Genomic DNA, 24,845 nt, shown 5'->3' with positions numbered 1-24,845 from the left:
TCCTGGTTCACACAGACGCTTCTATGTTTGGATTGGGGGCAGTACTGAGCCAAGTCGGGCCGGACGGCCATGAACACCCGGTAGCTTACCTGAGTCGGAAACTACTGCCCCATGAAGTAAGCTATGCGGCCATCGAGAAGGAGTGCCTGGCGGTAGTATGAGCACTCAAGAAGTTGCAACTATATTTGTATGGACGACAGTTTTCCCTCCTAACGGACCATAATCCCCTAGTCTGGCTTAATCGGGTCTCCGGAGACAACGCCAGATTGCTGCGGCGGAGTTTAGCCCTACAACCTCTGGACTTCACCATCCACCACAGACCCGGCAAACAAAACGGTAACGCCGATGGACTAAGTCAACAAACGGAACTTGTACCAACCCCATAGACTTCGGTCATCCCCAAACCAATCCGTTGAGGATCAGACTGTGTATGCTGATCGCGTCACTGAAAAGGGGGAGCCGTGTTACAGAACCACTCAGCACCCAGAATATGTTGTGCAGTTATATGGATTGTGATGTACAATGTCTGTGAGGTATGAGGTTTTGTCCACAAAATATGATGTTTTCTGTTGTAACTTTCCAGAAAGATCCGGCAGATATGACAATCCAGGCTGCTAGCTCTGCAGCTTCATCCCTCCTCCCTTCACACACACACAGAGCAGTGCCACCCCCCCTCCTCTACAGCCTGTGTTTGCACTAGTAATAGGAGACCCCCCTGCTGCTACAACCATTTGTTTCCTTCTCTCCTCTTCAGAGCGGGAAAAACTTCTTTGTTTGAAACGAATAAAACTATGAGAGACTATACCATAAGAACCAAATACACTAGAGATATGAAAATCACATTTTTGTAATCCGGGCGGTCACAGCGTCGCTGCCGTGGTTCTGGCGAAGCGTAATCCTTTCAGAACCTGAGATATGTGTTCCAGCTAAACGGTGTATCAGAACTACTGCATATTTGGTCTTGAATTATTGTACTCAACAAATCACAACCAATGATGCCCTATATGTGTCTGTGCGGGCTGCCCCCACGGAGTTATGATTAGTATAAGTTTTCTAGTGTAATTCTACATCCAAAGGAGAGAGGTGGGATTAACCCAGCATGCATCTCTCCGTGATGTCACATAGCAAGTCTATAAAGCATTTCCTGGACAAAACCAGAGCAGAACAGCTCAAGTCGTCGTGCTAGAAAGATCCCCAGATGAGCGGAGAAGTGCAGCTCCGCCTCCACCCACCTTAGCTGCATGGTCTGCCTAAGGAACAATATGGAACTGTGAGTGTACTCTCTTTGTTTTCTCCACTTTTATTTTATACCTGTACTGTACATATTTTATGTCTCAATTTTATAGCAACTTTTATCTGTAATCACTGTCCTCTTTCGGAAAATAAATGAAATAATTATTTAGATCTGTCTCTATGCTCTAAGACTCGAACTATACGCCTTTGATAGATAATCGCTACTAATTCAAGGGGTTTGCCACGGACCCTCTTAATTTAACACTGTGAATTAAGTAACCGTGACTGGTGGCAGCACGTTGTGCACGGCTATTGCGGCTTGCTGGCAGTCTAGAAGGGTCTTATATAGCTGAATGAGGGGCTGCGGCCACAGCTGATAATTCCCTTACTGCAGAAGCCTAATTGCCGGTTCACAACAGGCAGCCCGTCCGGCGACTAATTATCCTAGGTGCAGTTCCCTGACTGACCTGAGGGTAAGGGGGGCGCCGGAGAGCTGCGAGTTCCAAAGTGGAACTGAGAAACTGGGATATACATAAATCCCCGCAGTACTTGGAAGATTGATAGCAGTGGTGGGGCATCCAAATTAAACTCCCCCTGCGGCAAATTGTAGAGCGAGATTAGCTTGCTGGATATTTTTGGTCACATGGTGCCAGTATTGGGATAACTAAGATAAGCCCCACTGTGCCTGTGATAGCCGTGTGCCGGCATTGTGTCACGCCCCTCCGTCCGCTGATACACCGGTGTCAGTGGTGGGATTGTGACATAGTGGTGACACAGGGTCCGCTGTCCGTCGCGTTTTGGTGGCAGCGGGACCCCCGTTAGTGTCGCCCGTAAGTGGACGAACGGCGGTGGGCTGTTCGTCACATATTGGTGGCAGCGGTGGGATAATCCTAGAGCATTAGTGATTTGGTTTGAGCAATCATTCCTCTCACTAAAAACCTGCACGGTTCCTGCGGGAATCCTGCATCATAGGTTTTGGAGAACAGACTCAGTGGTTACTAGTTCTGAGACATTTGTGTGTACGTACAAGTATTCCCTCCCATTTCTTCGTTTTTCTTTTTCTATCTTTTATTTGGCAACCATGGCGGCAAAAGGAGAACCTTGGTACAACCGGCAGACAAAGGAAGTTCTTGCTGGGTTATGCACGTACCAAGGCCTTGACGCCAGGAACAAAAACAGAGCTCAAATGATCGCGGCTCTAGTGCAGCTGGACAACGACCAGAATCCAGCGAGCGCAGAAGTTGGCCCAAGTGACAATGGGGCTGCAGCAGAGGCTCCACTCATGAGCGCGGGGCCCACATTCAATCAGAGCACGCTGGACCCCTACCTGCAAGCGGCCTTGGACGCACTCCCTGCCGAAGACCGTGACGGACGTCTGCAGCTGATCCAGCAAGCTCGAGAGAGAGCAGAGCAGCGAGCCGAGCGGGAGGCGGAGAGACGCGAGCGCCAAGCTGAGGCTGAGAGAGCAGAGCAGCGAGCCGAGCGGGAGGCGCAGAGGGCCCATGAACTGGAGGTACTCCAGCGGGGTGGGAATGCCCCCACAGCCCGAAGCAGTGAGCCCAGCAGCGTCCAGACTCCTAAACCCCGGCCAGAGCATTTTCCCGTGATGGAAAAGGATGGGGACTTGGACACATTTCTGCGAGCCTTTGAGAAAGCCTGCAGACAGTACCAGCTGCCTAGCTGGCTAAAAGGCAAAGCCCTGGAGGCATTTGCTTCTCTTCCGCCAGAAGCCGATGACGACTATGACGCCATAAAGCAGGCGCTGATCGCCAAATACCGGCTGACACCTGAGGTATACCGAAAGAAGTTCCGACACCTCCAACGTGGCCCACACGATAGCTACAGTGATGTGGTGCAAGGACTCAGGACCCACTTTGACCAGTGGATCCATGGACTGTCCGTTGAAACCTTTGAGCAGCTACGGGACCTGATGATCAAAGACCAGTTCCTGCATCTCTGCCCAGCTGAGGTCCGACAGTTCATCCTGGACCGCGAACCAACGAACGCGGACAAAGCGGCGCAGATCGCTGACAACTACGAGGCCAACCGGAAGCCCGAGACGCGGAGGACAGTCACGACCAGCTGGAGAGGGGGTAAGCAGGCAACCAACCCCAGTGCCCCAGCTAGCCGTCCCTCCGGAGGCCCAGTCCCTGTTTCCAACAACAGGCCGGCTACTGACAGTCGCCTGTGTCACCACTGCAAGCGGCCTGGTCACTTCTCTTACACCTGTCCGGATAGGCCGAAGTACCCCCCAGCCAAGGCCCCCGGGCCCAACGCCTCTGTTCTTTTGGTGGGAGGTGTGGTTGGGAAGGCTGACGACAACGTTCAACCTGTTCAGGTGGGGGCCCGTCTTGCTACAGGCCTCAAGGACACCGGGGCTGAACGAACCCTCATCCGTCCTGGACTGGCGGCCCCTGAAGAGTTTGTTGAGGGGAAAACCCTGACTGTCACCGGGATTGGAGGCACCCGTTGTCCCTTGCCAGTGGCACGAGTTTTTCTTGACTGGGGTGCCGGGAGCGGGTTGAGGGAGGTGGGAGTGTCTGAAAACCTGCCCACTGATGTTTTATTGGGGACTGACTTGGGGCGGATGGTTGCATACTACGTCCCTGACACCCTTCCCCGAACTGATAATAAGGGTAACGTTAACCCTGATGATGATGATGATGACGGGAAACTGAATGTGTTACCTGCTAATGCCTTGATGAGTAATGATGCAACTAACAACCATTCTTTCCCCAGGTATGATGCTGATGTGAATGTGCCAAAGCAAACTGATAACCATTCTTCCCCTAGGAAGGATGATGATGAGGTTGATGTATCTGTGCCGACTGAACCCGTTAACCCTTTCTTTGAAGCGGTAGATGTGTCCACAGGTACCGAAGTGCTCAGCCCCGTCACTCTGCGGAGTGAGACGGCTGAGGAACCCCTGGCAGGAGTAAGCAACGGTGCTCAAGAGAATGGGGAGGTGCATGGGGACCATGAGGAAGGTAATGCCATGCAGTTGACCAGTGCCACCGAGGAAGGTAACTGGCCCATAAGTAGCCCTGCTCCTGAAGTGTTGGGGGTGGATGGGGAGGTAGAGCCCAAGCCAGCACCGGCTGGTGGGTCTGTAGAAATCCCCAGGGAGACAGCATACATAGCAGCTGTCACACGCAGTCAGAGTGCCCAGATCGCAGGTAACGCACTGTCTTCTGGACCCTCTGCTGCTACAGGAGAGACTGAACCAGAGGTGAACCCAGAGCCGGTTCCAGAGGGTCCCAGTAAAGAGGGGACCCTGACGTCACTTCTGGCAGCCTCCAGCATGGAGTTCCAGGCTGCTCTGCACACAGATGCCAGCCTGGAGAAATTGAGAGGTCTCGCCGAGACGCCCACCTCCAAGTCTGATAAGGAGAGGGTGTTCTGGGAACGAGGAAGGTTGTACCGGGAGATAGTACCCGGAGATCCTAAAAAGGAGTGGTTGAGGGGAAGACAGCTGGTCGTCCCCTATCAGTTCAGAACTGAGTTGTTGCGGATTGCCCATGAGATTCCCCTCGCTGGACACTTGGGGATCAGCAAAACAAAGGCACGGCTGTCTCAACACTTCTATTGGCCCAAGATGGGGACAGATGTAACACACTACTGCCGCTCCTGCGCCACCTGTCAAAAAGTGGGTAAGGCGGGGCCTGCTCTTAAGGTTCCCCTTATTCCTTTGCTGGTGATAGAGGAGCCTTTCCAGAGAATCGCGGTGGACATTGTAGGACCGCTGTCCGTCCCCAGCAGCTCCGGAAAGCGATACATTCTCACCGTGGTAGACTACACAACCCGGTACCCAGAGGCAGTAGCTCTGTCTTCAACCAGGGCAGATAAGGTGGCGGACGCACTGGTGACCATCTTTTCAAGAGTAGGATTTCCCAGGGAGATGCTTACCGATCAAGGGCCCCAATTCATGTCTCGCCTAATGGAGGCTCTCTGTGAGAAAATGCAGGTGACGCAGCTGGTATCGAGTCCGTATCACCCACAGACTAATGGTTTGTGTGAACGTTTCAACGGTACCCTCAAACAGATGCTCCGCATACTGGTTGAGACCCAAGGGCGCGACTGGGAGCGGTACCTCCCACACCTGCTGTTCGCTTACAGAGAAGTTCCGCAGGCCTCGACCGGGTTCTCCCCCTTCGAGCTCCTGTATGGCAGGCGAGTCCGGGGACCCCTTGGGTTGATAAGAGAATCCTGGGAAGATGAGCCAAACCCCACAGAAGTGTCCATCGTGGATTATGTCATGTGCTTCCGTGACAAGATGCAGACCTTGACGCAGTTGGTGCATGACAACATGACGCAGGCTCAGGCTGACCAGAAGCGCTGGTACGACCAGAACGCCCGGGAGAGGACCTACCAGGTGGGTCAAAAGGTCTGGGTGCTGGTCCCCGTACCAACGGATAAGCTTCAGGCAGCCTGGGAAGGCCCATACGTCGTCCACCAACAGCTCAACCCGGTCACCTACGTGGTCACGCTTGACCATGCTCAGGGTAGGCGCAAGGCCTTTCACGTCAACATGCTGAAGGCGCACTACGAACGTGAAGCTTGCGTCCTACCGGTCTGCAATCTGCCAGAGGATGGGGAGGAAGATCCCCTCCTGGACATGCTGGCCCAGGCCAAGGCCAATGGGTCCATTGAGGACATGGAGATAAGTGGTTCGCTCACCGTGTCCCAGCGGTTGCAGTTGATGGCCACCCTGAAACTCTTCCGGCCCGTGTTCACCAACCAACCGGGGAGGACGGAGTTAGCGGTTCATGAGGTGGACACCGGGAATCACGCCCCATTACGGCGAACACCCTATCGTATCTCTGAAGCGGTGCAACAAGTCATGCGCCAAGAGATCGATGAGATGTTAAGGCTGGGGGTGATTCGACGGTCAAAAAGCGTGTGGGCTTCACCTGTAGTCCTCGTGCCTAAAAAGGATCGAACCACCAGGTTCTGCATGGACTACAGGGGGCTCAACGCCATCACAACCTCTGATGCCCACCCAATGCCGCGCATCGAGGATCTGCTCGAGCGGTTGACAAACGCCAACTACATATCCATCATGGATTTGAGTCGGGGATACTGGCGGATTCCCCTGAGCCCTGAGGCGCAGGAGAAATCCGCCTTTATCACCCCCTTTGGACTGTACGAGTCCACGGTCATGCCCTTCGGCATGAAGAATGCCCCTGCCACTTTCCAGCGGATGGTCAACCACCTGCTTCGGGGACACGCAGTGGCGTACTTAGACGATATTGCCGTCTTCAGTTCCACCTGGGAGGAACACCTCCAGCACCTCCAGGAGGTGCTCAAGCGTCTTCACCAGGCAGGCCTGACCATCAAGCCGGGGAAGTGCCAGATAGGCATGCACAAGGTCCACTACCTGGGGCACCGGGTAGGCGGGGGTTCCATGAGTCCGGAGCCAGAAAAAGTGGACGCAATCGTGTCCTGGCCCACCCCCAGGACCAAGAAACAGGTGAAGTCCTTCTTGGGCACTGCAGGGTACTATAGGCGGTTCGTACAGGACTATAGCGCCCTTGCCAAACCCTTGACTGACCTCACCAAGCAGAGGCTACCCCAAACAGTCAACTGGACAGATGACTGTGAGGCGGCTTTCCAAGCTCTGAAAGCAGCCCTCTGCAACTCTCCAGTGTTGAGAGCAGTCGACAGCAGTCGCCCGTTTCTGGTACAGACCGACGCCAGCGAGTTTGGCCTCAGTGCTGTGCTTAGCCAGGTCGACTCGGGAGACCAAGAACACCCTGTGTTGTACCTGAGCCGGAAACTTTTGCCGAGGGAAGTGGCATACTCGACCATCGAGAAGGAGTGTCTGGCCATGGTGTGGGCACTGCAACGTTTGCAGCCCTACCTGTACGGGCGCGCCTTCACGGTGGTAACTGACCACAACCCTCTGAGCTGGTTGCACACAGTGTCCGGAACCAATGGAAGGTTGCTCCGCTGGAGCCTTGCCCTTCAACAGTACGACTTCATTGTAAAACACAGGAAGGGCAGTGAAAACGGCAATGCCGATGGGTTGTCCCGCCGGGGCGAATCCGCTGAGGTGCGCATGGCAGATTACCGAGAGGTAATGCCTCCTTAGCACCCTCTTAAGGGGGGAGGTGTGATGTACAATGTCTGTGAGGTATGGGGTTTTGTCCACAAAATATGATGTTTTCTGTTGTAACTTTCCAGAAAGATCCGGCAGATATGACAATCCAGGCTGCTAGCTCTGCAGCTTCATCCCTCCTCCCTTCACACACACACAGAGCAGTGCCACCCCCCCTCCTCTACAGCCTGTGTTCGCACTAGTAATAGGAGACCCCCCTGCTGCTACAACCATTTGTTTCCTTCTCTCCTCTTCAGAGCGGGAAAAACGTCTTTGTTTGAAACGAATAAAACTATGAGAGACTATACCATAAGAACCAAATACCCTAGAGATATGAAAATCACATTTTTGTAATCCGGGCAGTCACAGCGTCGCTGCCGTGGTTCTGGCGAAGCGTAATCCTTTCAGAACCTGAGATATGTGTTCCAGCTAAACGGTGTATCAGAACTACTGCATATTTGGTCTTGAATTATTGCACTCAACAAATCAAAACCAATGATGCCCTATATGTGTCTGTGCGGGCTGCCCCCACGGAGTTATGATTAGTATAAGTTTTCTAGTGTAATTCTACATCCAAAGGAGAGAGGTGGGATTAACCCAGCATGCATCTCTCCGTGATGTCACATAGCAAGTCTATAAAGCATTTCCTGGACAAAACCAGGGCAGAACAGCTCAAGTCGTCGTGCTAGAAAGATCCCCAGATGAGCGGAGAAGTGCAACTCCGCCTCCACCCACCTTAGCCGCATGGTCTGCCTAAGGAACAATATGGAACTGTGAGTGTACTCTCTTTGTTTTCTCCACTTTTATTTTATACCTGTACTGTACATATTTTATGTCTCAATTTTATAGCAACTTTTATCTGTAATCACTGTCCTCTTTCGGAAAATAAATGAAATAATTATTTAGATCTGTCTCTATGCTCTAAGACTCGAACTATACGCCTTTGATAGATAATCGCTACTAATTCAAGGGGTTTGCCACGGACCCTCTTAATTTAACACTGTGAATTAAGTAACCGTGACTGGTGGCAGCACGTTGTGCACGGCTATTGCGGCTTGCTGGCAGTCTAGAAGGGTCTTATATAGCTGAATGAGGGGCTGCGGCCACAGCTGATAATTCCCTTACTGCAGAAGCCTAATTGCCGGTTCACAACAGGCAGCCCGTCCGGCGACTAATTATCCTAGGTGCAGTTCCCTGACTGACCTGAGGGTAAGGGGGGCGCCGGAGAGCTGCGAGTTCCAAAGTGGAACTGAGAAAGTGGGATATACATAAATCCCCGCAGTACTTGGAAGATTGATAGCAGTGGTGGGGCATCCAAATTAAACTCCCCCTGCGGCAAATTGTAGAGCGAGATTAGCTTGCTGGATATTTTTGGTCACATGGTGCCAGTGTTGGGATAACTAAGATAAGCCCCACTGTGCCTGTGATAGCCGTGTGCCGGCATTGTGTCACGCCCCTCCGTCCGCTGATACACCGGTGTCAGTGGTGGGATTGTGACATAGTGGTGACACAGGGTCCGCTGTCCGTCGCGTTTTGGTGGCAGCGGGACCCCCGTTAGTGTCGCCCGTAAGTGGACGAACGGCGGTGGGCTGTTCGTCACATGGATGTATAATAAGTTCCATGTGAGATGCATGTCCCTAATGTATCAGCAGTGTCCGCCCTCCCCCCACCTTTGTAATTCCCACAGTAAACATCCGCAGGCTCCGGCCACCTGCGGCTTTTGTAATGCATGTCTGGCCTGACGCTTGTCTATTGGCCTGCCCTCTGTATCTGTGTGATATATTCTGTGTCCTGTGAGTAAAGTGTTGTCAGACTGGAAATACATGGATAAGCAGTGATCTTTTATATGCGCCCATGCACTCAGAGGAATTCCAGCCAGCATCCTTCATTCAGACTCCAGCCAACGCAGAGTGGACCTCCGAAAACACGGGGTGGTACTGAAAGAGGTACCCCAGCTTTGTAGACCCCGTTACACCCTCTATTAAGTCTATACCTTAAGCAGAGAAATCGGGAGCTGGTGGAGGCGTGGTGTGTTCAGTTGGTTGGGCTAGCTGGCAGTACAGAAGGGTCTTATATGCTGAATGCCTTATCTCTTCTTCCCACAACCGCATACAAGACTTCTCCCGTGCTTCCCCCATACTCTGGAACTCTCTGCTGCAACACATCAGACTCTCACCATCATCGGAAACCTTCAAGAAGAACCTGAAGACCCATCTGTTCCGACAGCCTACAGCCTGCAATGACCCTCGGTCTACTGAACCACCGCACGACCTGCTCTACCCTCTCCTACTGTATCCTCACCCATCCCTGTAGACTGTGAGCCCTCGCGGGCAGGGTCCCCTCTCCTTATGTACTTGTGTGTCCCTTGTCTTACACATGTTTACTATTCTTGTCTATATTTCCCCTTTTCACATGTAAAGCGCCATGAAATAAATGGCGCTATAGAAATGCATAATAATAATAATGGGTGGCTGAGGCCAAAGCATTGATAATTCCCTTACTGCAGCGGTCTAATCGCCTGTGCACAACAAGCAGCCCGTCCGGCGACTAATTATCCTAAGTGCCGTTCCCTGACTGATCTGAGGATAAGGGGGGCGCCGGAGAGCTGCAAGTTCCAAAGTGGAACTGAGAAAGTGGGATATACATAAATCCCCGCAGTTCTTGGAAGGTTGTTAGCAGTGGTGGGGCATCCAAAATACCCCCCTGTGGTAGATTGTTAGAGCAAGATTAGCTTGCTGTATTTTTGTCACATGGTGCCTGTGGTGGGATAACTAAGATAAGCCCCCACTGTGCCTGTGATAGCCGTGTGCCGGCAGTGCGTCGCTTCCCTCTGTCCGCTGACATATTGGTGGCAGCGGTGGGATTGTGACAGTTACTATGAGCAATGATTGGTTGCTGTGGTCAATAAAGCCGTTCTCCAGGTCAGACATTCCTCACACATGATAGAAAACACCGTGTGCACAACTGAAGGGGTGCCGAGGTAGGTTCCCAAACCAGGTATATAGCAAATGAAAACCTGGCACTCAACTTAGGATCCACAGTACAAGCACCACTACACTGTAACTGGTATGCACCACTACGCCGTGACCTAAATGTATACACAGCCACATATCTCTACAACATGACCTGAATGTATACACAGTACAAGCACCACTAAACCATGACCTGTATACACAGAGTCCAGACACAACACCATAACCTGTATACAAACAGTCCAGACACTACTACACCATAACCTGTATACACACGGCCCAGACACCACTACACCATAACTTGTATACACACAGTCCAGACACCACTACACCATAACTTGTATACACACAGAAAAGACACCACTACACCATAACCTGTATACACACAGTACAGACACCACTACACCATAACCTGTATACACACGGCCCAGACACCACTACACCATAATCTGTATACACACAGTCCAGATATTACTATACCATAACCTGTATACACACAGAAAAGACACCACTACACCATAACCTGTATACACACAGTACAGACACCACTACACCATAACCTGTATACACACGGCCCAGACACCACTACACCATAATCTGTATACACACAGTCCAGATATTACTATACCATAACCTGTATACACACAGAAAAGACACCACTACACCATAACCTGTATACAAACAGTACAGACACCACTACACCATAACTTGTATACACACAGTCCAGACACCACTACACCATAACCTGTATACAAACAGTACAGACACCACTACACCATAACTTGTATACACACGGCCCAGACACCACTACACCATAACTTGTATACACACAGTCCAGACACCACTACACCATAACCTGTATACACACAGAAAAGACACCACTACACCATAACCTGTATACACACAGTACAGACACCACTACACCATAACCTGTATACACACGGCCCAGACACCACTACACCATAATCTGTATACACACAGTCCAGACACCACTACACCATAACCTGTATACACACAGAAAAGACACCACTACACCATAACCTGTATACACACAGAAAAGACACCACTACACCGTAACCTGTATACACACAGTACAGACACCACTACACCATAACCTGTATACACACAGAGTCCAGACATTACTACACCATAACCTGTATACAAACAGTACAGACACCACTACACCATAACTTGTATACACACAGAAAAGACACCACTACACCATAACCTGTATACAGACAGTACAGGCACTACTACACCATAACCTGTATACACAGAGTCCAGACACCACTACACCATAACCTGTATACAAACAGTACAGACACCACTACACCATAACCTGTATACAAACAGTACAGACACCACTACACCATAACCTGTATACACACAGAAAAGACACCACTACACCATAACCTGTATACACACAGTACAGACACCACTACACAACCTGTATACACAGCCCAGACACCACTACACCATGACCTGTATACACACAGAAAAGACACCACTACACCATAACCTGTATACACGCATGACCGCGTACGGCCAATATGGGTTTTTTTCTTACCGAGAAACCATCTTATGCCCACCCGAACTGGTAGGCAACACCAATTTACCTTTAAAATAACAACACTACACAAAATAATATTTTTGGATAATTTTGGCCACAGCGGCTAGTTTATTAACAAACAAAACATAACCATGTTTAACAATAAATATTAAATATTAATATGTCATATGTAATGACATGAAGGGGAGGGTTCTTGGAGCCCATAAAATCTGGCTTAAAATATTTTGGCAAAAATTGTCCAACGATAACTCCAACCGCCAAGTTACCCCCAGCCGTACACCACCAGCTCGAGGGCACCATAAATCCCGTTCCGGGAAGGCCAACCACCAAACAGCTCCCAGGGTAAAACCCCCGTCCAGAGCCCGTAACCAAAATGCCAGATCACCCACAGAATTTAACTGTCCGGAATTTTACCTAAAATTCCTTTTTACGCTGAATCAGCGTCAACTCCAAGAACCCCACCCCCCGCCACACACGAACAGCCCTGACCACCTCAGGCTCGTGAGTGCCCCAACACCGCCACAGCCCTCTCAATTCCTTCTTGCATTGCAAGTGACCACAAATCCATCCCTATCTCATTCAAATGAACCCCATCATTTCTCCAAAAATTACCCACCCCAGCTTCCAATTCGAAATGTCGCACGCTTATACCCCCATTCCTTGAAACCAAACTCGACACAGCCCTATTCAACTTCACCCTAGCCCTATTGATACCCTTCATAGATCGGGCAGCTCTCCATGTCAGCCTTGGGACGATATCCGACCATACAGTAACGACCCCAGGAAAAGACGACCACAACCGAAGGAAGTCAAACCGGATATCCCTGATCAACTCCCTAACAGGTCTAACGCCTAAATCATTCCCTCCCAAATGCACCACCAAGATGTCGGGCGCTTTATCCAAACGAGCAAACTTGGCAAACTCAGGTAACGCCCTGCTCCACACCATCCCCCGAAAACCCAACCAACGAATGACGACCAGGTCCCTGTTAAAACCAAGCTGCCTGCCATCCGGCCTCACGTCTGCCCGAAGCGCACCCCAATGAACGAACGAGTGTCCAAGAATCCAAGCCAAGTAGGGTTGCCGACCTGAAATACATAACCACAACAACATCGTTAAATCCCCCCAGTCCGAGCCATGCCGCTCCAATCAATGACGTACATATGTTCGGTAGCAGCCCGAACTCCAACGACCAATCCGCTTAATCGCGGCCTCCCCCATTCCAAGGCTATCCGCCTCAGATGCTGCCCCAATCCTAAAGGAATGTGATCCATACATGCCTGGTGGAAGGCCCAACTCTCCCAACCTCCTTTTTAGCAGCGCAATAAACTGAAAACGAGACAAGAACGACCCGTCTTCGTGGCACAACAATGGGCCGTCCCGGCCACAAACTCCAATACAATTCCAAACAGCTTTTTGGGCACATCAACGCACCCCCCACGCTCCCCAACACCACACGCTTCCCTTTCCTGAGCTGATCAGTTTTCGAACGCCGAATCCAAAAAGAAACACCTGACGACCCCAATTCAACATCCTCCGCAAGCAGGCCACCTGCCCTGCCCCTACTGAGCGACACTAGTTCACCCAACCTCATCGCCCCAAGAACGCCAGAGAAAAAGCTAATTTGAACAATGCCGACTCAAAAGTAGAACAGCAAACCACCTCCAGGACTCCACCTAATTGTTCCAAAATACTAAAAGAGATTGGTCGACGCCTATCAAAAACCCGGTTACACCTCCGAAAACCTTTGAGAGCCTGCTTGACCCGAAAATCCTTCGTCACATCCACCGAACCCTCCAACTTAAAGCCAAAAGCAAGGCCAGCCATAAATTTGTTAACCCTTGAAACAGACCATCGCAGTTCCTCTGCCCTACCAACCAAAAACAAAACCCCCGACGTCTTCTCCTCTACAGACCCCAAACCTCCCCAATGGGACTCCCAACTCCGCCATATTTTCCATGATGCCTCGTACGACGCCCAAGTCTGGCTTGTAACAGACTCCCGAATTAACCTTCCTGCTCCTCCGTAACAATCCGCCACAAGTGAGAAGGGCATTCCGTTCCGGAAATCTCCGCACCTGGTGCCAGCTCCCGAAACCGCTCCCACTGTAAACGAGACAAAGCATCCGCTATAGAATTTTGCACTCCTGGCACATGCACAGCCGAAATCCACGCATTCAATGCCAGACACCGCAAAACGAATTCTCTCATGAGCTTAACAACCGGGGGGGAAGAGGCGGACAAAGTGTTGATTACTGACACCACACTCATATTGTCACAGTGAAACCTAACTCTGCGGTTCTCAAACATTTCACCCCATATTAATACCGCCACGACAATGGGGAACAACTCCAACAAAGCCAGATTTTTTGTGAAGCCTCTCTGCCGCCACCAATCCGGCCAGCTACCAACGCTCCAACGCCCCTTACAAAAAGCCCCGTAACCAACGCCACCTGCCGCGTCCGTATAGATTTCGCAATCAAAATCATTCAATATCTCTTGTTGAATCAGAGATCTACCATTGTAAGTCTCCAAAAATCGCTGCCACACCGCCAAATCATCCCGGTGCTCCTTTTTTAACCGGATAAAGTGGTGCGCCGACCGAGCTCCCGCCGTCGCGCCCGACAACCGTCGGCAAAAAATCCGGCCCATGGGCATAATCCTGCTGGCAAAGTTCAACCTGCCTAGAAGTGACTGTAATTCTTTTAACGTCACTTTACGCAATCTCATGATTCGCCGCACCTCCAGCCTCAGCAACGACAATTTGTCCTCCGGTAACCGACATTCCATTTTTTCAGAGTCAATCAGTATACCCAAAAAACTTAAGACCGTGCAAGGACCCTCCGTCTTATCTCTTGCCAATGGTACCCCAAAAAACTCCGACACCCATTCCATTGCGGCCAACGTATTCTGACACAAAACCGAATCCGGTGGGCCTATGAACAAGAAATCGTCCAAATAATGAATCACGGACGAAACACCAGCAACGTCCTTAACCGCCCATTCCAAAAAAGTACTGAACGTCTCAAACAGTGAACACGAAATTGCACAACCCATTGGCAAACATCTATCCAAATAATAACCTCCGTTCCAAAAAACAACCCAACAAGGGGATGCTATCCGGGTGTACCGGTAGCAGCCTGAAGGCAGACTCAATGTCAGTTTTTGCCAACAAGGCCCCCTTACCGTACCTGCGAACCCATTGCACCGCCGTGTCAAAGGAGGTATAAACAACCGAACATAACTCCTGATCAATGCCGTCATTTACCGACAACCCCTTTGGGTAAGACAGATGCTGAATCAACCTGAATTTATTTGGTTCCTTCTTGGGAACAACCCCCAATGGGGAAACAACCATTCCTTCCACAGGAACCTCCGTAAATGGACCTGCCATCCTACCCAATTCAACTTCTTTCAGTATTTTGGCACTCACCACCTCAGAATGCAGTTCAGCCGACCTCAAATTCTTAACCGAAAAGGGGACCGTATGGCTAGGAGAAGGGATTATAAAACCATCCGCAAAACCATCCCGTATCACACCAGCCTTTTCTTGATCAGGGTACCTACTTAGAAAGGGGGCCATCTTTTGAAGCCGCACCGGTGTCTCCCCCTTGACCGGCCGCCACTGCTGGCTTCCCCCTTGTTTTCCTAAAACATTTGGATGCTCCATGCGAACTACCGTTGCAATGGGAGCAAACATGCTTAAACTTGCAGGTACTGCCATACTTGCATTGACCGTCGTTAATCTGCCAGCACGCTCCTGATTTCTCTTTTCCCCCTGACGCCCCTTGACTGCCACTCCCTTGTGCGGCCTGCTGATTGCCACTCCCTCCGCCACCAAGAAAGGGCTGCCCATACCTAACCGGTGCCATCACCTTTAACCAAAGCCCGATATCCTTTTGGTCCCACCGAATCTCCGGCCGCACCGCCTTCCGCTGCCTAAATTGCTCATCATAACGCAGCCATGCCTGACCCCCATACGTACGGTGAGCCTCCCCAATCGCATCCAGATAGCAAAACAAGCCAGAACAATTGCCCGGAGACCTCTCTCCAATCACACTCGCCAATATCGCAAACGCCTGCAGCCAATTGACAAATGTCTGTGTGATCAACTGCCATCTCCGCTTTTCGTCCTCCTCCTTCTTACTATCGTCCTTCTTTCCCTTATCCAAATTAAACTTTTCCAATGGAAGAAGGGAGAAAATCTCCACAAACTCATCCCGCCAAATCTTCTCTTTCACTTCTTTCTTCAAATGTGCACCCAAAGGCCCCTCAAAACACACATATACCTCCCCTTTCGCTCGGTCATCCAATCTCACCGAATCCCCTTTTTCCGTTTCTGTCTGGACCGACACAGATATACCCGCCACTGGTATTTGGCCGCCTCCAACCGGCCTCCTTGCCTCGCTCGCCACGTGCGCCCCTGCCCCCATCCCCGGGATCCATGCCCCCGCTGGCGACACCGCGGACACGGGTACTCCCCCTGCAGCTGCTCGCACCCCTCCCACAGGCCCCAATGCGTCCCCCGCCAAGGCTGGGCCATGCCCCGCCCCCGAGATCCCCGCTCCCGCTGGTGACATCCCAGACCCGCACACCATCCCACTTTGCAGCCTCTGCAACATTTGCGACACGCTAAGCAAAAGATCCCGCAGGCCGGGCGCCTCCGCTCCATTCGCTCCCCCCATCCCCCTCACGCCCGATTCAAACCCCCGACTCACACCCGCTACATCAGATACAGCCCCTATGGGCGACAGACAAAACATGGACTCATACTCACCAAGCTGCGCGGGTGCTGTGTCCCCGCCAGCCGGACATCCGGAATCCTGCCGCTCTCCGTCCTGCCGTTGCTCGCTGTTGGAGTCAGAATCTTCTGTGCCGCTTGGCTGCCCCAGGCCCGCGCCCCTGGCCTCCTCGTCACCAGGGGGGACCGGAGCGCCCGCAGCACCACGCACCTCCGACCTCAACCCTGATCTCGAGCGAGTTCGCCCGCGAGACCCAGGCAGGTTTGCCTGGTCCGATCCACGACCCCTGCCAGACAGCACGTCCTTGCTGCCCGCCGCTCCCCCCGCCATCTGTTGAGCGCCAGGGCCTGGCAGCAGGGCATCCCATTCCTGCTGCCCGCCCGCCGAAGTCCTCCTCCTTGTGGTCCCTCTTGCAGGGCCCCCCCTACGGCCTCCACTAGGGGTGCCCGCTGCTCCCGGCGTCCCTGACACCGTCTGTGCCGGCCGCCGCTGTCCTCCCGGCCTGCACCGCCGCTGGTCCGTCCCTCGACGAATCTTCCCTCCTCCCGGGAGCGCCGCGGGCCCGAGCCGCCGCGCTGCGACAGGCCGCACTTCCGGTGCGGCCCTCACTTCCTGCCCAGGCCGCACCGTGGTGACCCGCCGCCTCCGAGCGCCAGCCGGCCGGCTGGGCGGATTCCTGCCGGAGCTGGGGCAGCGTGGAGAAGCCGCGCCGCTGCACCCAGCCTCCGCAGGGTCCCCGGAGTGGCTCCGGAGCCTGCGCCTGCCGCGCGTAGCTACCTCCGGGGAAAGTCTCTCTGGGGGTCGCGTCCTTCTCCTGCCCACGCTCTCCTGGGTCCCGGCCTCACGAAGCAGCGAGGACAGCTGCGCCTGGAGCCAGCCTCCCCTCCTGGACCTCGCCACATCCTGCAGCCTGCCTACGAGCGCCTCCACCGACTCCATCAAGACCGGACGGCGAAGTGTGGGATCAGGATCCTCTGGTAGGTCTTCCCTCGGCGTTCTCTTCCAGCCAGAATGCGGTTTTTCCCGCACTTTCCTCACCCCAGTATCATCTGTCCCTCCCCCATACTCCTCCCATCATCTGGCTCACCCAATCCCCTCCCAATCCACCCCTATTTCAAAAACCATGACCTGCCCAACGCAGTCATGGGGGGCCTCCATCTAGCTGGGCTTACTTCCAGCCCCCTCCTGTCCAGACACCACTACACAACCTGTTTACACAGCCCAGACACCACCACACCATAACCTGTATACACACAGTCCAGACACCACTACACAACCTGTTTACACAGCCCAGACACCACCACACCATAACCTGTATACACACAGTCCAGACACCACTACACAACCTGTTTACACAGCCCAGACACCACCACACCATAACCTGTATACACACAGTCCAGACACCACTACACAACCTGTTTACACAGCCCAGACACCACCACACCATAACCTGTATACACACAGTCCAGACACCACTACACAACCTGTTTACACAGCCCAGACACCACTACACCATGACCGGTATACACACAGAAAAGACACCACTACACCATGACCTGTATACACACAGAAAAGACACCACTACACCATTACCTGTATACACACAGACCAGACACCAATACACCATAACCTGTATACACACAGTACAAACACGACTACACCATAACCTGTATACACACAGTCAAGACACTACTACACCATGACCTGTATACACACAGAAAAGACACCACTAGACCATAACCTGTATACACACAGACCAGACACCAATACACCATAACCTGTACACACACAGCCCAGACACCACTGCACCATAACCTGCATACACACAGTCCAGACATTACTACACCGTAACCTGTATACACACAGTCCAGACACTACTACACCATGGCCTGTATATACACAGTCCAGACATTACTACACCATAACCTGTATACACACAGCCCAGACACCACTACACCATAACCTGTATACACAGCCCAGACACCACTACACCATAACCTGTATACACACAGTCCAGACACCACTACACCATAACCTGTATACACACAGCCCAGACACCACTACACCGGAATCTGTATACACACAGTCCAGACATTACTACACCATAACCTGTATACACACAGTACAAACACTACTACACCATAACCTGTATACACACAGTCAAGACACTACTACACCATAACCTGTATACACACAGCCCAGACACCACTACACCATAACCTGTATACACAGCCCAGACACCACTACACCATAACCTGTATACACACAGTCCAGACACCACTACACCGTAACCTGTATACACACAGTCCAGACACTACTACACCATAACCTGTATACACAGCCCAGACACCACTACACCATAACCTGTATTCACAGCCCAGACACCACTACACCATAACCTATATACACAGCCCAGACACCACTACACCACAAACTGTATACACACAGTCCAGACATTACTACACCATAACCTGTATACACAGAGTCCAGACTCTACTACACCATAACCTGTATACACACAGTCCAGACACTACTACACCATAACCTGTTTACAGAGCCCAGACACCACTACACCATAACCTGTATACACAGAGTCCAGACATTACTACACCATAACCTGTATACACACAGTCCAGACACCAGTACACCATAACCTGTATACACGCAGTCCAGACACTACTACACCATAACCTGTGTACACACAGTACAGACACCACTACACCATAACCTGTATACACACAGTCCAGACACCACTACACCATAACCTGTATACACAGTACAAACACTACGACACCATAACCTGTATACACACAGCCCAGACACCACTACACCATAACCTGTATACACACAGTCCAGACATTACTACCCCATAACCCGTGTCATGATCCAGGCAGGATCTGACAAGTTAAATGGACAAAGTGAGCTTTTTTTTCCTTTGGCTTGGTGCCAAAGTGGGTTGATTGCCCCCGGTGGCCATTACACCATAACCTGTATCCACACAGTCCAGACACTACTACATGATAACCTGTATATACACAGTCCGGACATTACTACACCATAACCTGTATACACACAGCCCAGACACTACTACATGATAACCTGTATACACACAGTCCGGACATTACTACACCATAACCTGTATACACACAGCCCAGACACTACTAAATGATAACCTGTATACACACAGTCCAGACATTACTACACCTTAACCTGTATACACACAGCCCAAACACCACTACACCAAAACCTGTATACACACAGTACAGACACTACTACATAACCTGTATACACACCTCAGACACCACTACACCATAACCTGTATACACACAGTACAAACACTACTACACCGTAACCTGTATACACACAGAACAGACACCAATACACCATAACCTGTATACACACAGCCCAGACACTACTACACCAGAACCTGTATACACACATTCCAGACACCACTACACCATAGCCTGTATACACACAGTCCAGACATTACTACACCATAACCCGTATACACACAGAAAAGACACCACTACACCATAAACTTGATACATACAGTACAAACACTACTACACCATAACCTGTATACACACAGCCCAGACACCACTACACCATAACCTGTATACACACAGACCAGACACTACTATACCATAACCTGTATACACAGAGTCCAGATACCGCTACACCATAACCTGTATACACACAGCCCAGACACCACTACACCATAACCTGTATACACACAGCCCAGACACTACTACACCATAACCTGTATACACACAGTCCAGACACTACTACACCATAACCTATATACACAGAGTCCAGACATTACTAAACCATAACCTGTATACACACAGCCCAGACACTACTACACCATAACTTGTATACACACAGTCCAGACACTACTACACCATAACCAGTATACACACAATACAGACACCACTACACCATAACCTGTATACACAGAGTCCAGACACCACTACACCATAACCTGTATACACACAGTCCAGACACCACTACACCATAACCTGTATACACAGAGTCCAGATATTACTATACCATAACCTGTATACACAGTATAGACACCACTACACCATAATCCGTATACACAGAGTCCAGACATTACTACACCAAAACCTGTATACACACAGTCCAGACACCACTACACCATAACCTGTATACACACAGTCCAAACACCACTACACCATAACCTGTATACAGACAGTCCAGACATTACTACACCATAATCTGTATACACAGAGACAAGACATTACTGCACCATAACCTGTATACACACAGTCCAGACACTACTACACCATGACCTGTATACACACAGTCCAGACATTACTATACCATAACCTGTATACATACAGTCCAGATATTACTACACCATAACCTGTATACACACAGTCCAGACACTACTACACCATGACCTGTATATACACAGTCCAGACATTACTACACCATAACCTTTATACACACAGCCCAGACACCACTACACCATAACCTGTATACACACAGCCCAGACATTACTACACCATAACCTGTATACACACAGCCCACACACCACTACACCATAACCTGTATACACACAGTACGGACTCCACTACACCGTAACCTGTATACAGACAGACCAGACATTCCTACACCATAATCTGTATACACACAGTCCAGACATTACTACACCATAACCTGTATACACACAGCCCAGACACCACTACACCATAATCTGTATACACACAGTTCAGACATTACTACAACATAACCTGTATACACACAGCCCAGACAACACTACACCATAACCTGTATACACACAGTACAGACATTACTACACCATAACCTGTATACACACAGCCCAGACACCAATACACCATAACCTCTATACACACAGTCCAGACACCACTACACTGTAACCTGTATACAGACAGTCCAGACATTACTACACCATAATCTGTATACACAGAGACAAGATATTACTGCACCATAACATGTATACACACAGCCCAGACACTACTACACCATGACCTGTATACACACAGTCCAGACATTACTACACCATAACCTGTATACACACAGTATAGACATTACTACACCATAACCTGTATACACAGTCCAGACATTACTACACCATAACCTGTATACACACAGTCCAGACACTACTACACCATGACCTGTATATACACAGTCCAGACATTACTACACCATAACCTTTATACACACAGCCCAGACACCACTACACCAAAACCTGTATACACAGCCCAGACACCACTACACCATAACCTGTATACACACAGCCCAGACACCACTACACCATAACCTGTATACACACAGCCCAGACATTACTACACCATAACCTGTATACACAGCCCACACACCACTACACCATAACCTGTATACACACAGTACGGACTCCACTACACCGTAACCTGTATACAGACAGTCCAGACATTACTACACCATAATCTGTATACACACAGTCCAGACATTACTACACCATAACCTGTATACACACAGCCCAGACACCACTACACCATAATCTGTATACACACAGTCCAGACATTACTACAACATAACCTGTATACACACAGCCCAGACAACACTACACCATAACCTGTATACACACAGTACAGACATTACTACACCATAACCTGTAAACACACAGCCCAGACACCAATACACCATAACCTGTATACACACAGCCCAGACACCACTACACCGTAACCTGTATACACACAGTCCAGACACTACTACACCATGACCTGTATACACACCGTCCAGACACCACTACACCGTAACCTGTATACACACAGCCCAGACACCAATACACCATAACCTGTATACACACCGTCCAGACATTGCTATACCATAACCTGTATACACACAGCCCAGACACCACTACACCATAATCTGTATACACACAGTCCAGACATTACTACACCATAACCTGTATACACACAGCCCAGACACCACTACACCATAATCTGTATACACACAGTACAGACACTACTATACCATAACCTGTATACACAGAGTCCAGACACCGCTACACCATAACCTGTATACACACAGTACAGACACCAATAAACCGTAACCTGTATACAGACAGTCCAGACTCCACTACACCATAACCTGTATACAAACAGTACAGACACCACTACACCGTAACCTGTATACAGACAGTCCAGACACTACTATACCATAACCTGTATACACACAGTCCAGACACTACTACACCATAATCTGTATACACACAGTCCAGACATTACTACACCATAACCTGTATACACACAGTCCAGACATTACTACACCATAACCTGTATACACACAGAACAGACACTACTACACCATAACCTGTATACACACAGTACAGACATTACTACACCATAACCTGTATACACACAGCCCAGACACCACTACACCATAACCTGTATACACACAGTCCAGACACCACTACACCGTAACCTGTATACAGACAGTCCAGACACCACTACACCATAACCTGTATACAGACAGTCCAGACATTACTACACCATAACCTGTATACACACAGTCCAGACATTACTACACCATAACCTGTATACACACAGTCCAGACATTACTACACCATAACCTGTATACACACAGTCCAGACATTACTACACCATAACCTGTATACACAGTCCAGACATTACTACACCATGACCTGTATATACACAGTCCAGACACCACTACACCATAACCTGTATACACACAGTCCAGACATTACTACACCATAACCTGTATACACACAGTCCATACATTACTACACCATAACCTGTATACACACAGTACAGACACCACTACACCGTAACCTGTATACACACAGTACAGACATTACTACACCATAACCTGTATACACACAGCCCAGACACCACTACACCATAACCTGTATACACACAGTACAGACACCACTACACCGTAACCTGTATACAGACAGTCCAGACACCACTACACCATAACCTGTATACAGACAGTCCAGACATTACTACACCATAACCTGTATACTGACAGTCCAGACATTACTACACCATAACCTGTATACACAGTCCAGACACTTCTACACCATAACCTGTATACAGACAGTCCAGACATTACTACACCATAACCTGTATATACACAGTCCAGACACCACTACACCATAACCTGTATACACACAGTCCAGACATTACTACACCATAACCTGTATACACACAGTACAGACACCACTACACCGTAACCTGTATATACACAGTCCAGACACTTCTACACCATAACCTGTATACACACAGTCCGGACACTTCTACACCATAACCTGTATACACACAGTCCGGACACCTCTATGGGTTCCTTACTTTTCTTTCTCTTCTTGTCCTTTTCTCTGAGCAATGTGGAGCACAACAGGACGTTGCGTAGTTGATTAAGGACTGGAGACCTTAATCTAGAAACACAGCACATGTCACTGTGCCAAGATGCATACCAGGGGCGTAGACTGGAAGCTGAGTGCGCAGCCTCTATCAAAGGGGGTCAGTCGCTCCACAGACTAATGAAAACCTGACCAGAGGAGTGGTACTGTGCAGTGTATATATATACAGGAGGAGTGGTACTGTGCAGTGTATATATACAGGAGTGGTACTGTGCAGTGTATATATATACAGGAGGAGTGGTACTGTGCAGTGTATATATACAGGAGGAGTGGTACTGTGCAGTGTATATATATACACAGGAGGATTGGTACTGTGCAGTGTATATATATATATATACACAGGAGGAGTGGTGCTGTGCAGTGTATATATACACAGGAGGAGTGGTACTGTGCAGTGTATATATACAGGAGGAGTGGTACTGTGCAGTGTATATATACAGGAGGAGTGGTACTGTGCGGTGTATATATACAGGACGAGTGGTACTGTGCAGTGTGTATATACAGGAGGAGTGGTACTGTGCAGTGTATATATACAGGAGGAGCGGTACTGTGCAGTGTATATATACAGGAGGAGTGGTACTGTGCAGTGTATATATACAGGAGGAGTGGGACTGTGCAGTGTATATATACAGGAGGAGTGGTACTGTGCAGTGTATATATACAGGAGGAGTGGTACTGTGCAGTGTATATATACAGGAGGAGTGGTACTGTGCAGTGTATATATACAGGAGGAGCGGTACTGTGCAGTGTATATATACAGGAGGAGTGGTACTGTGCAGTGTATATATACAGGGTGATTGGTACTGTGCAGTGTATATAT

The 24,845-nt window shown here is 50.0% G+C and overlaps 1 protein-coding gene across 2 annotated transcripts in view; it reads right to left on the bottom strand.

Annotated features, from left to right (window-relative positions):
* LOC141078052 (phospholipid scramblase 2-like) overlaps nt 1-24,101 on the bottom strand; it is an 88,410-nt gene extending 64,309 nt beyond the window's left edge. Inside the window, exon 1 of one of the 2 annotated variants that reach the window (XM_073564858.1) lies at nt 23,955-24,101. Coding sequence is in view for 1 of the 2 variants with exons in the window: in XM_073564857.1 (XP_073420958.1) it covers nt 23,955-24,057 (103 nt within the window). In the remaining variant the exon portion in view is untranslated. The remainder of the gene's footprint in view (nt 1-23,954) is intronic. The other variant, XM_073564857.1, reaches the window with a different exon arrangement.
* Between the last annotated feature and the right edge of the window lie 744 nt (nt 24,102-24,845).

Source organism: Dendrobates tinctorius, unplaced genomic scaffold, assembly GCF_039654945.1.
Source record: "Dendrobates tinctorius isolate UK_male_01 unplaced genomic scaffold, ASM3965494v1 ptg000495l, whole genome shotgun sequence".
Lineage (NCBI taxonomy): Eukaryota > Metazoa > Chordata > Amphibia > Anura > Dendrobatidae > Dendrobates > Dendrobates tinctorius.
The sequence above is the reverse complement of the archived record's forward strand: the minus strand, read 5'-3'. Positions and strand labels throughout refer to the sequence as shown.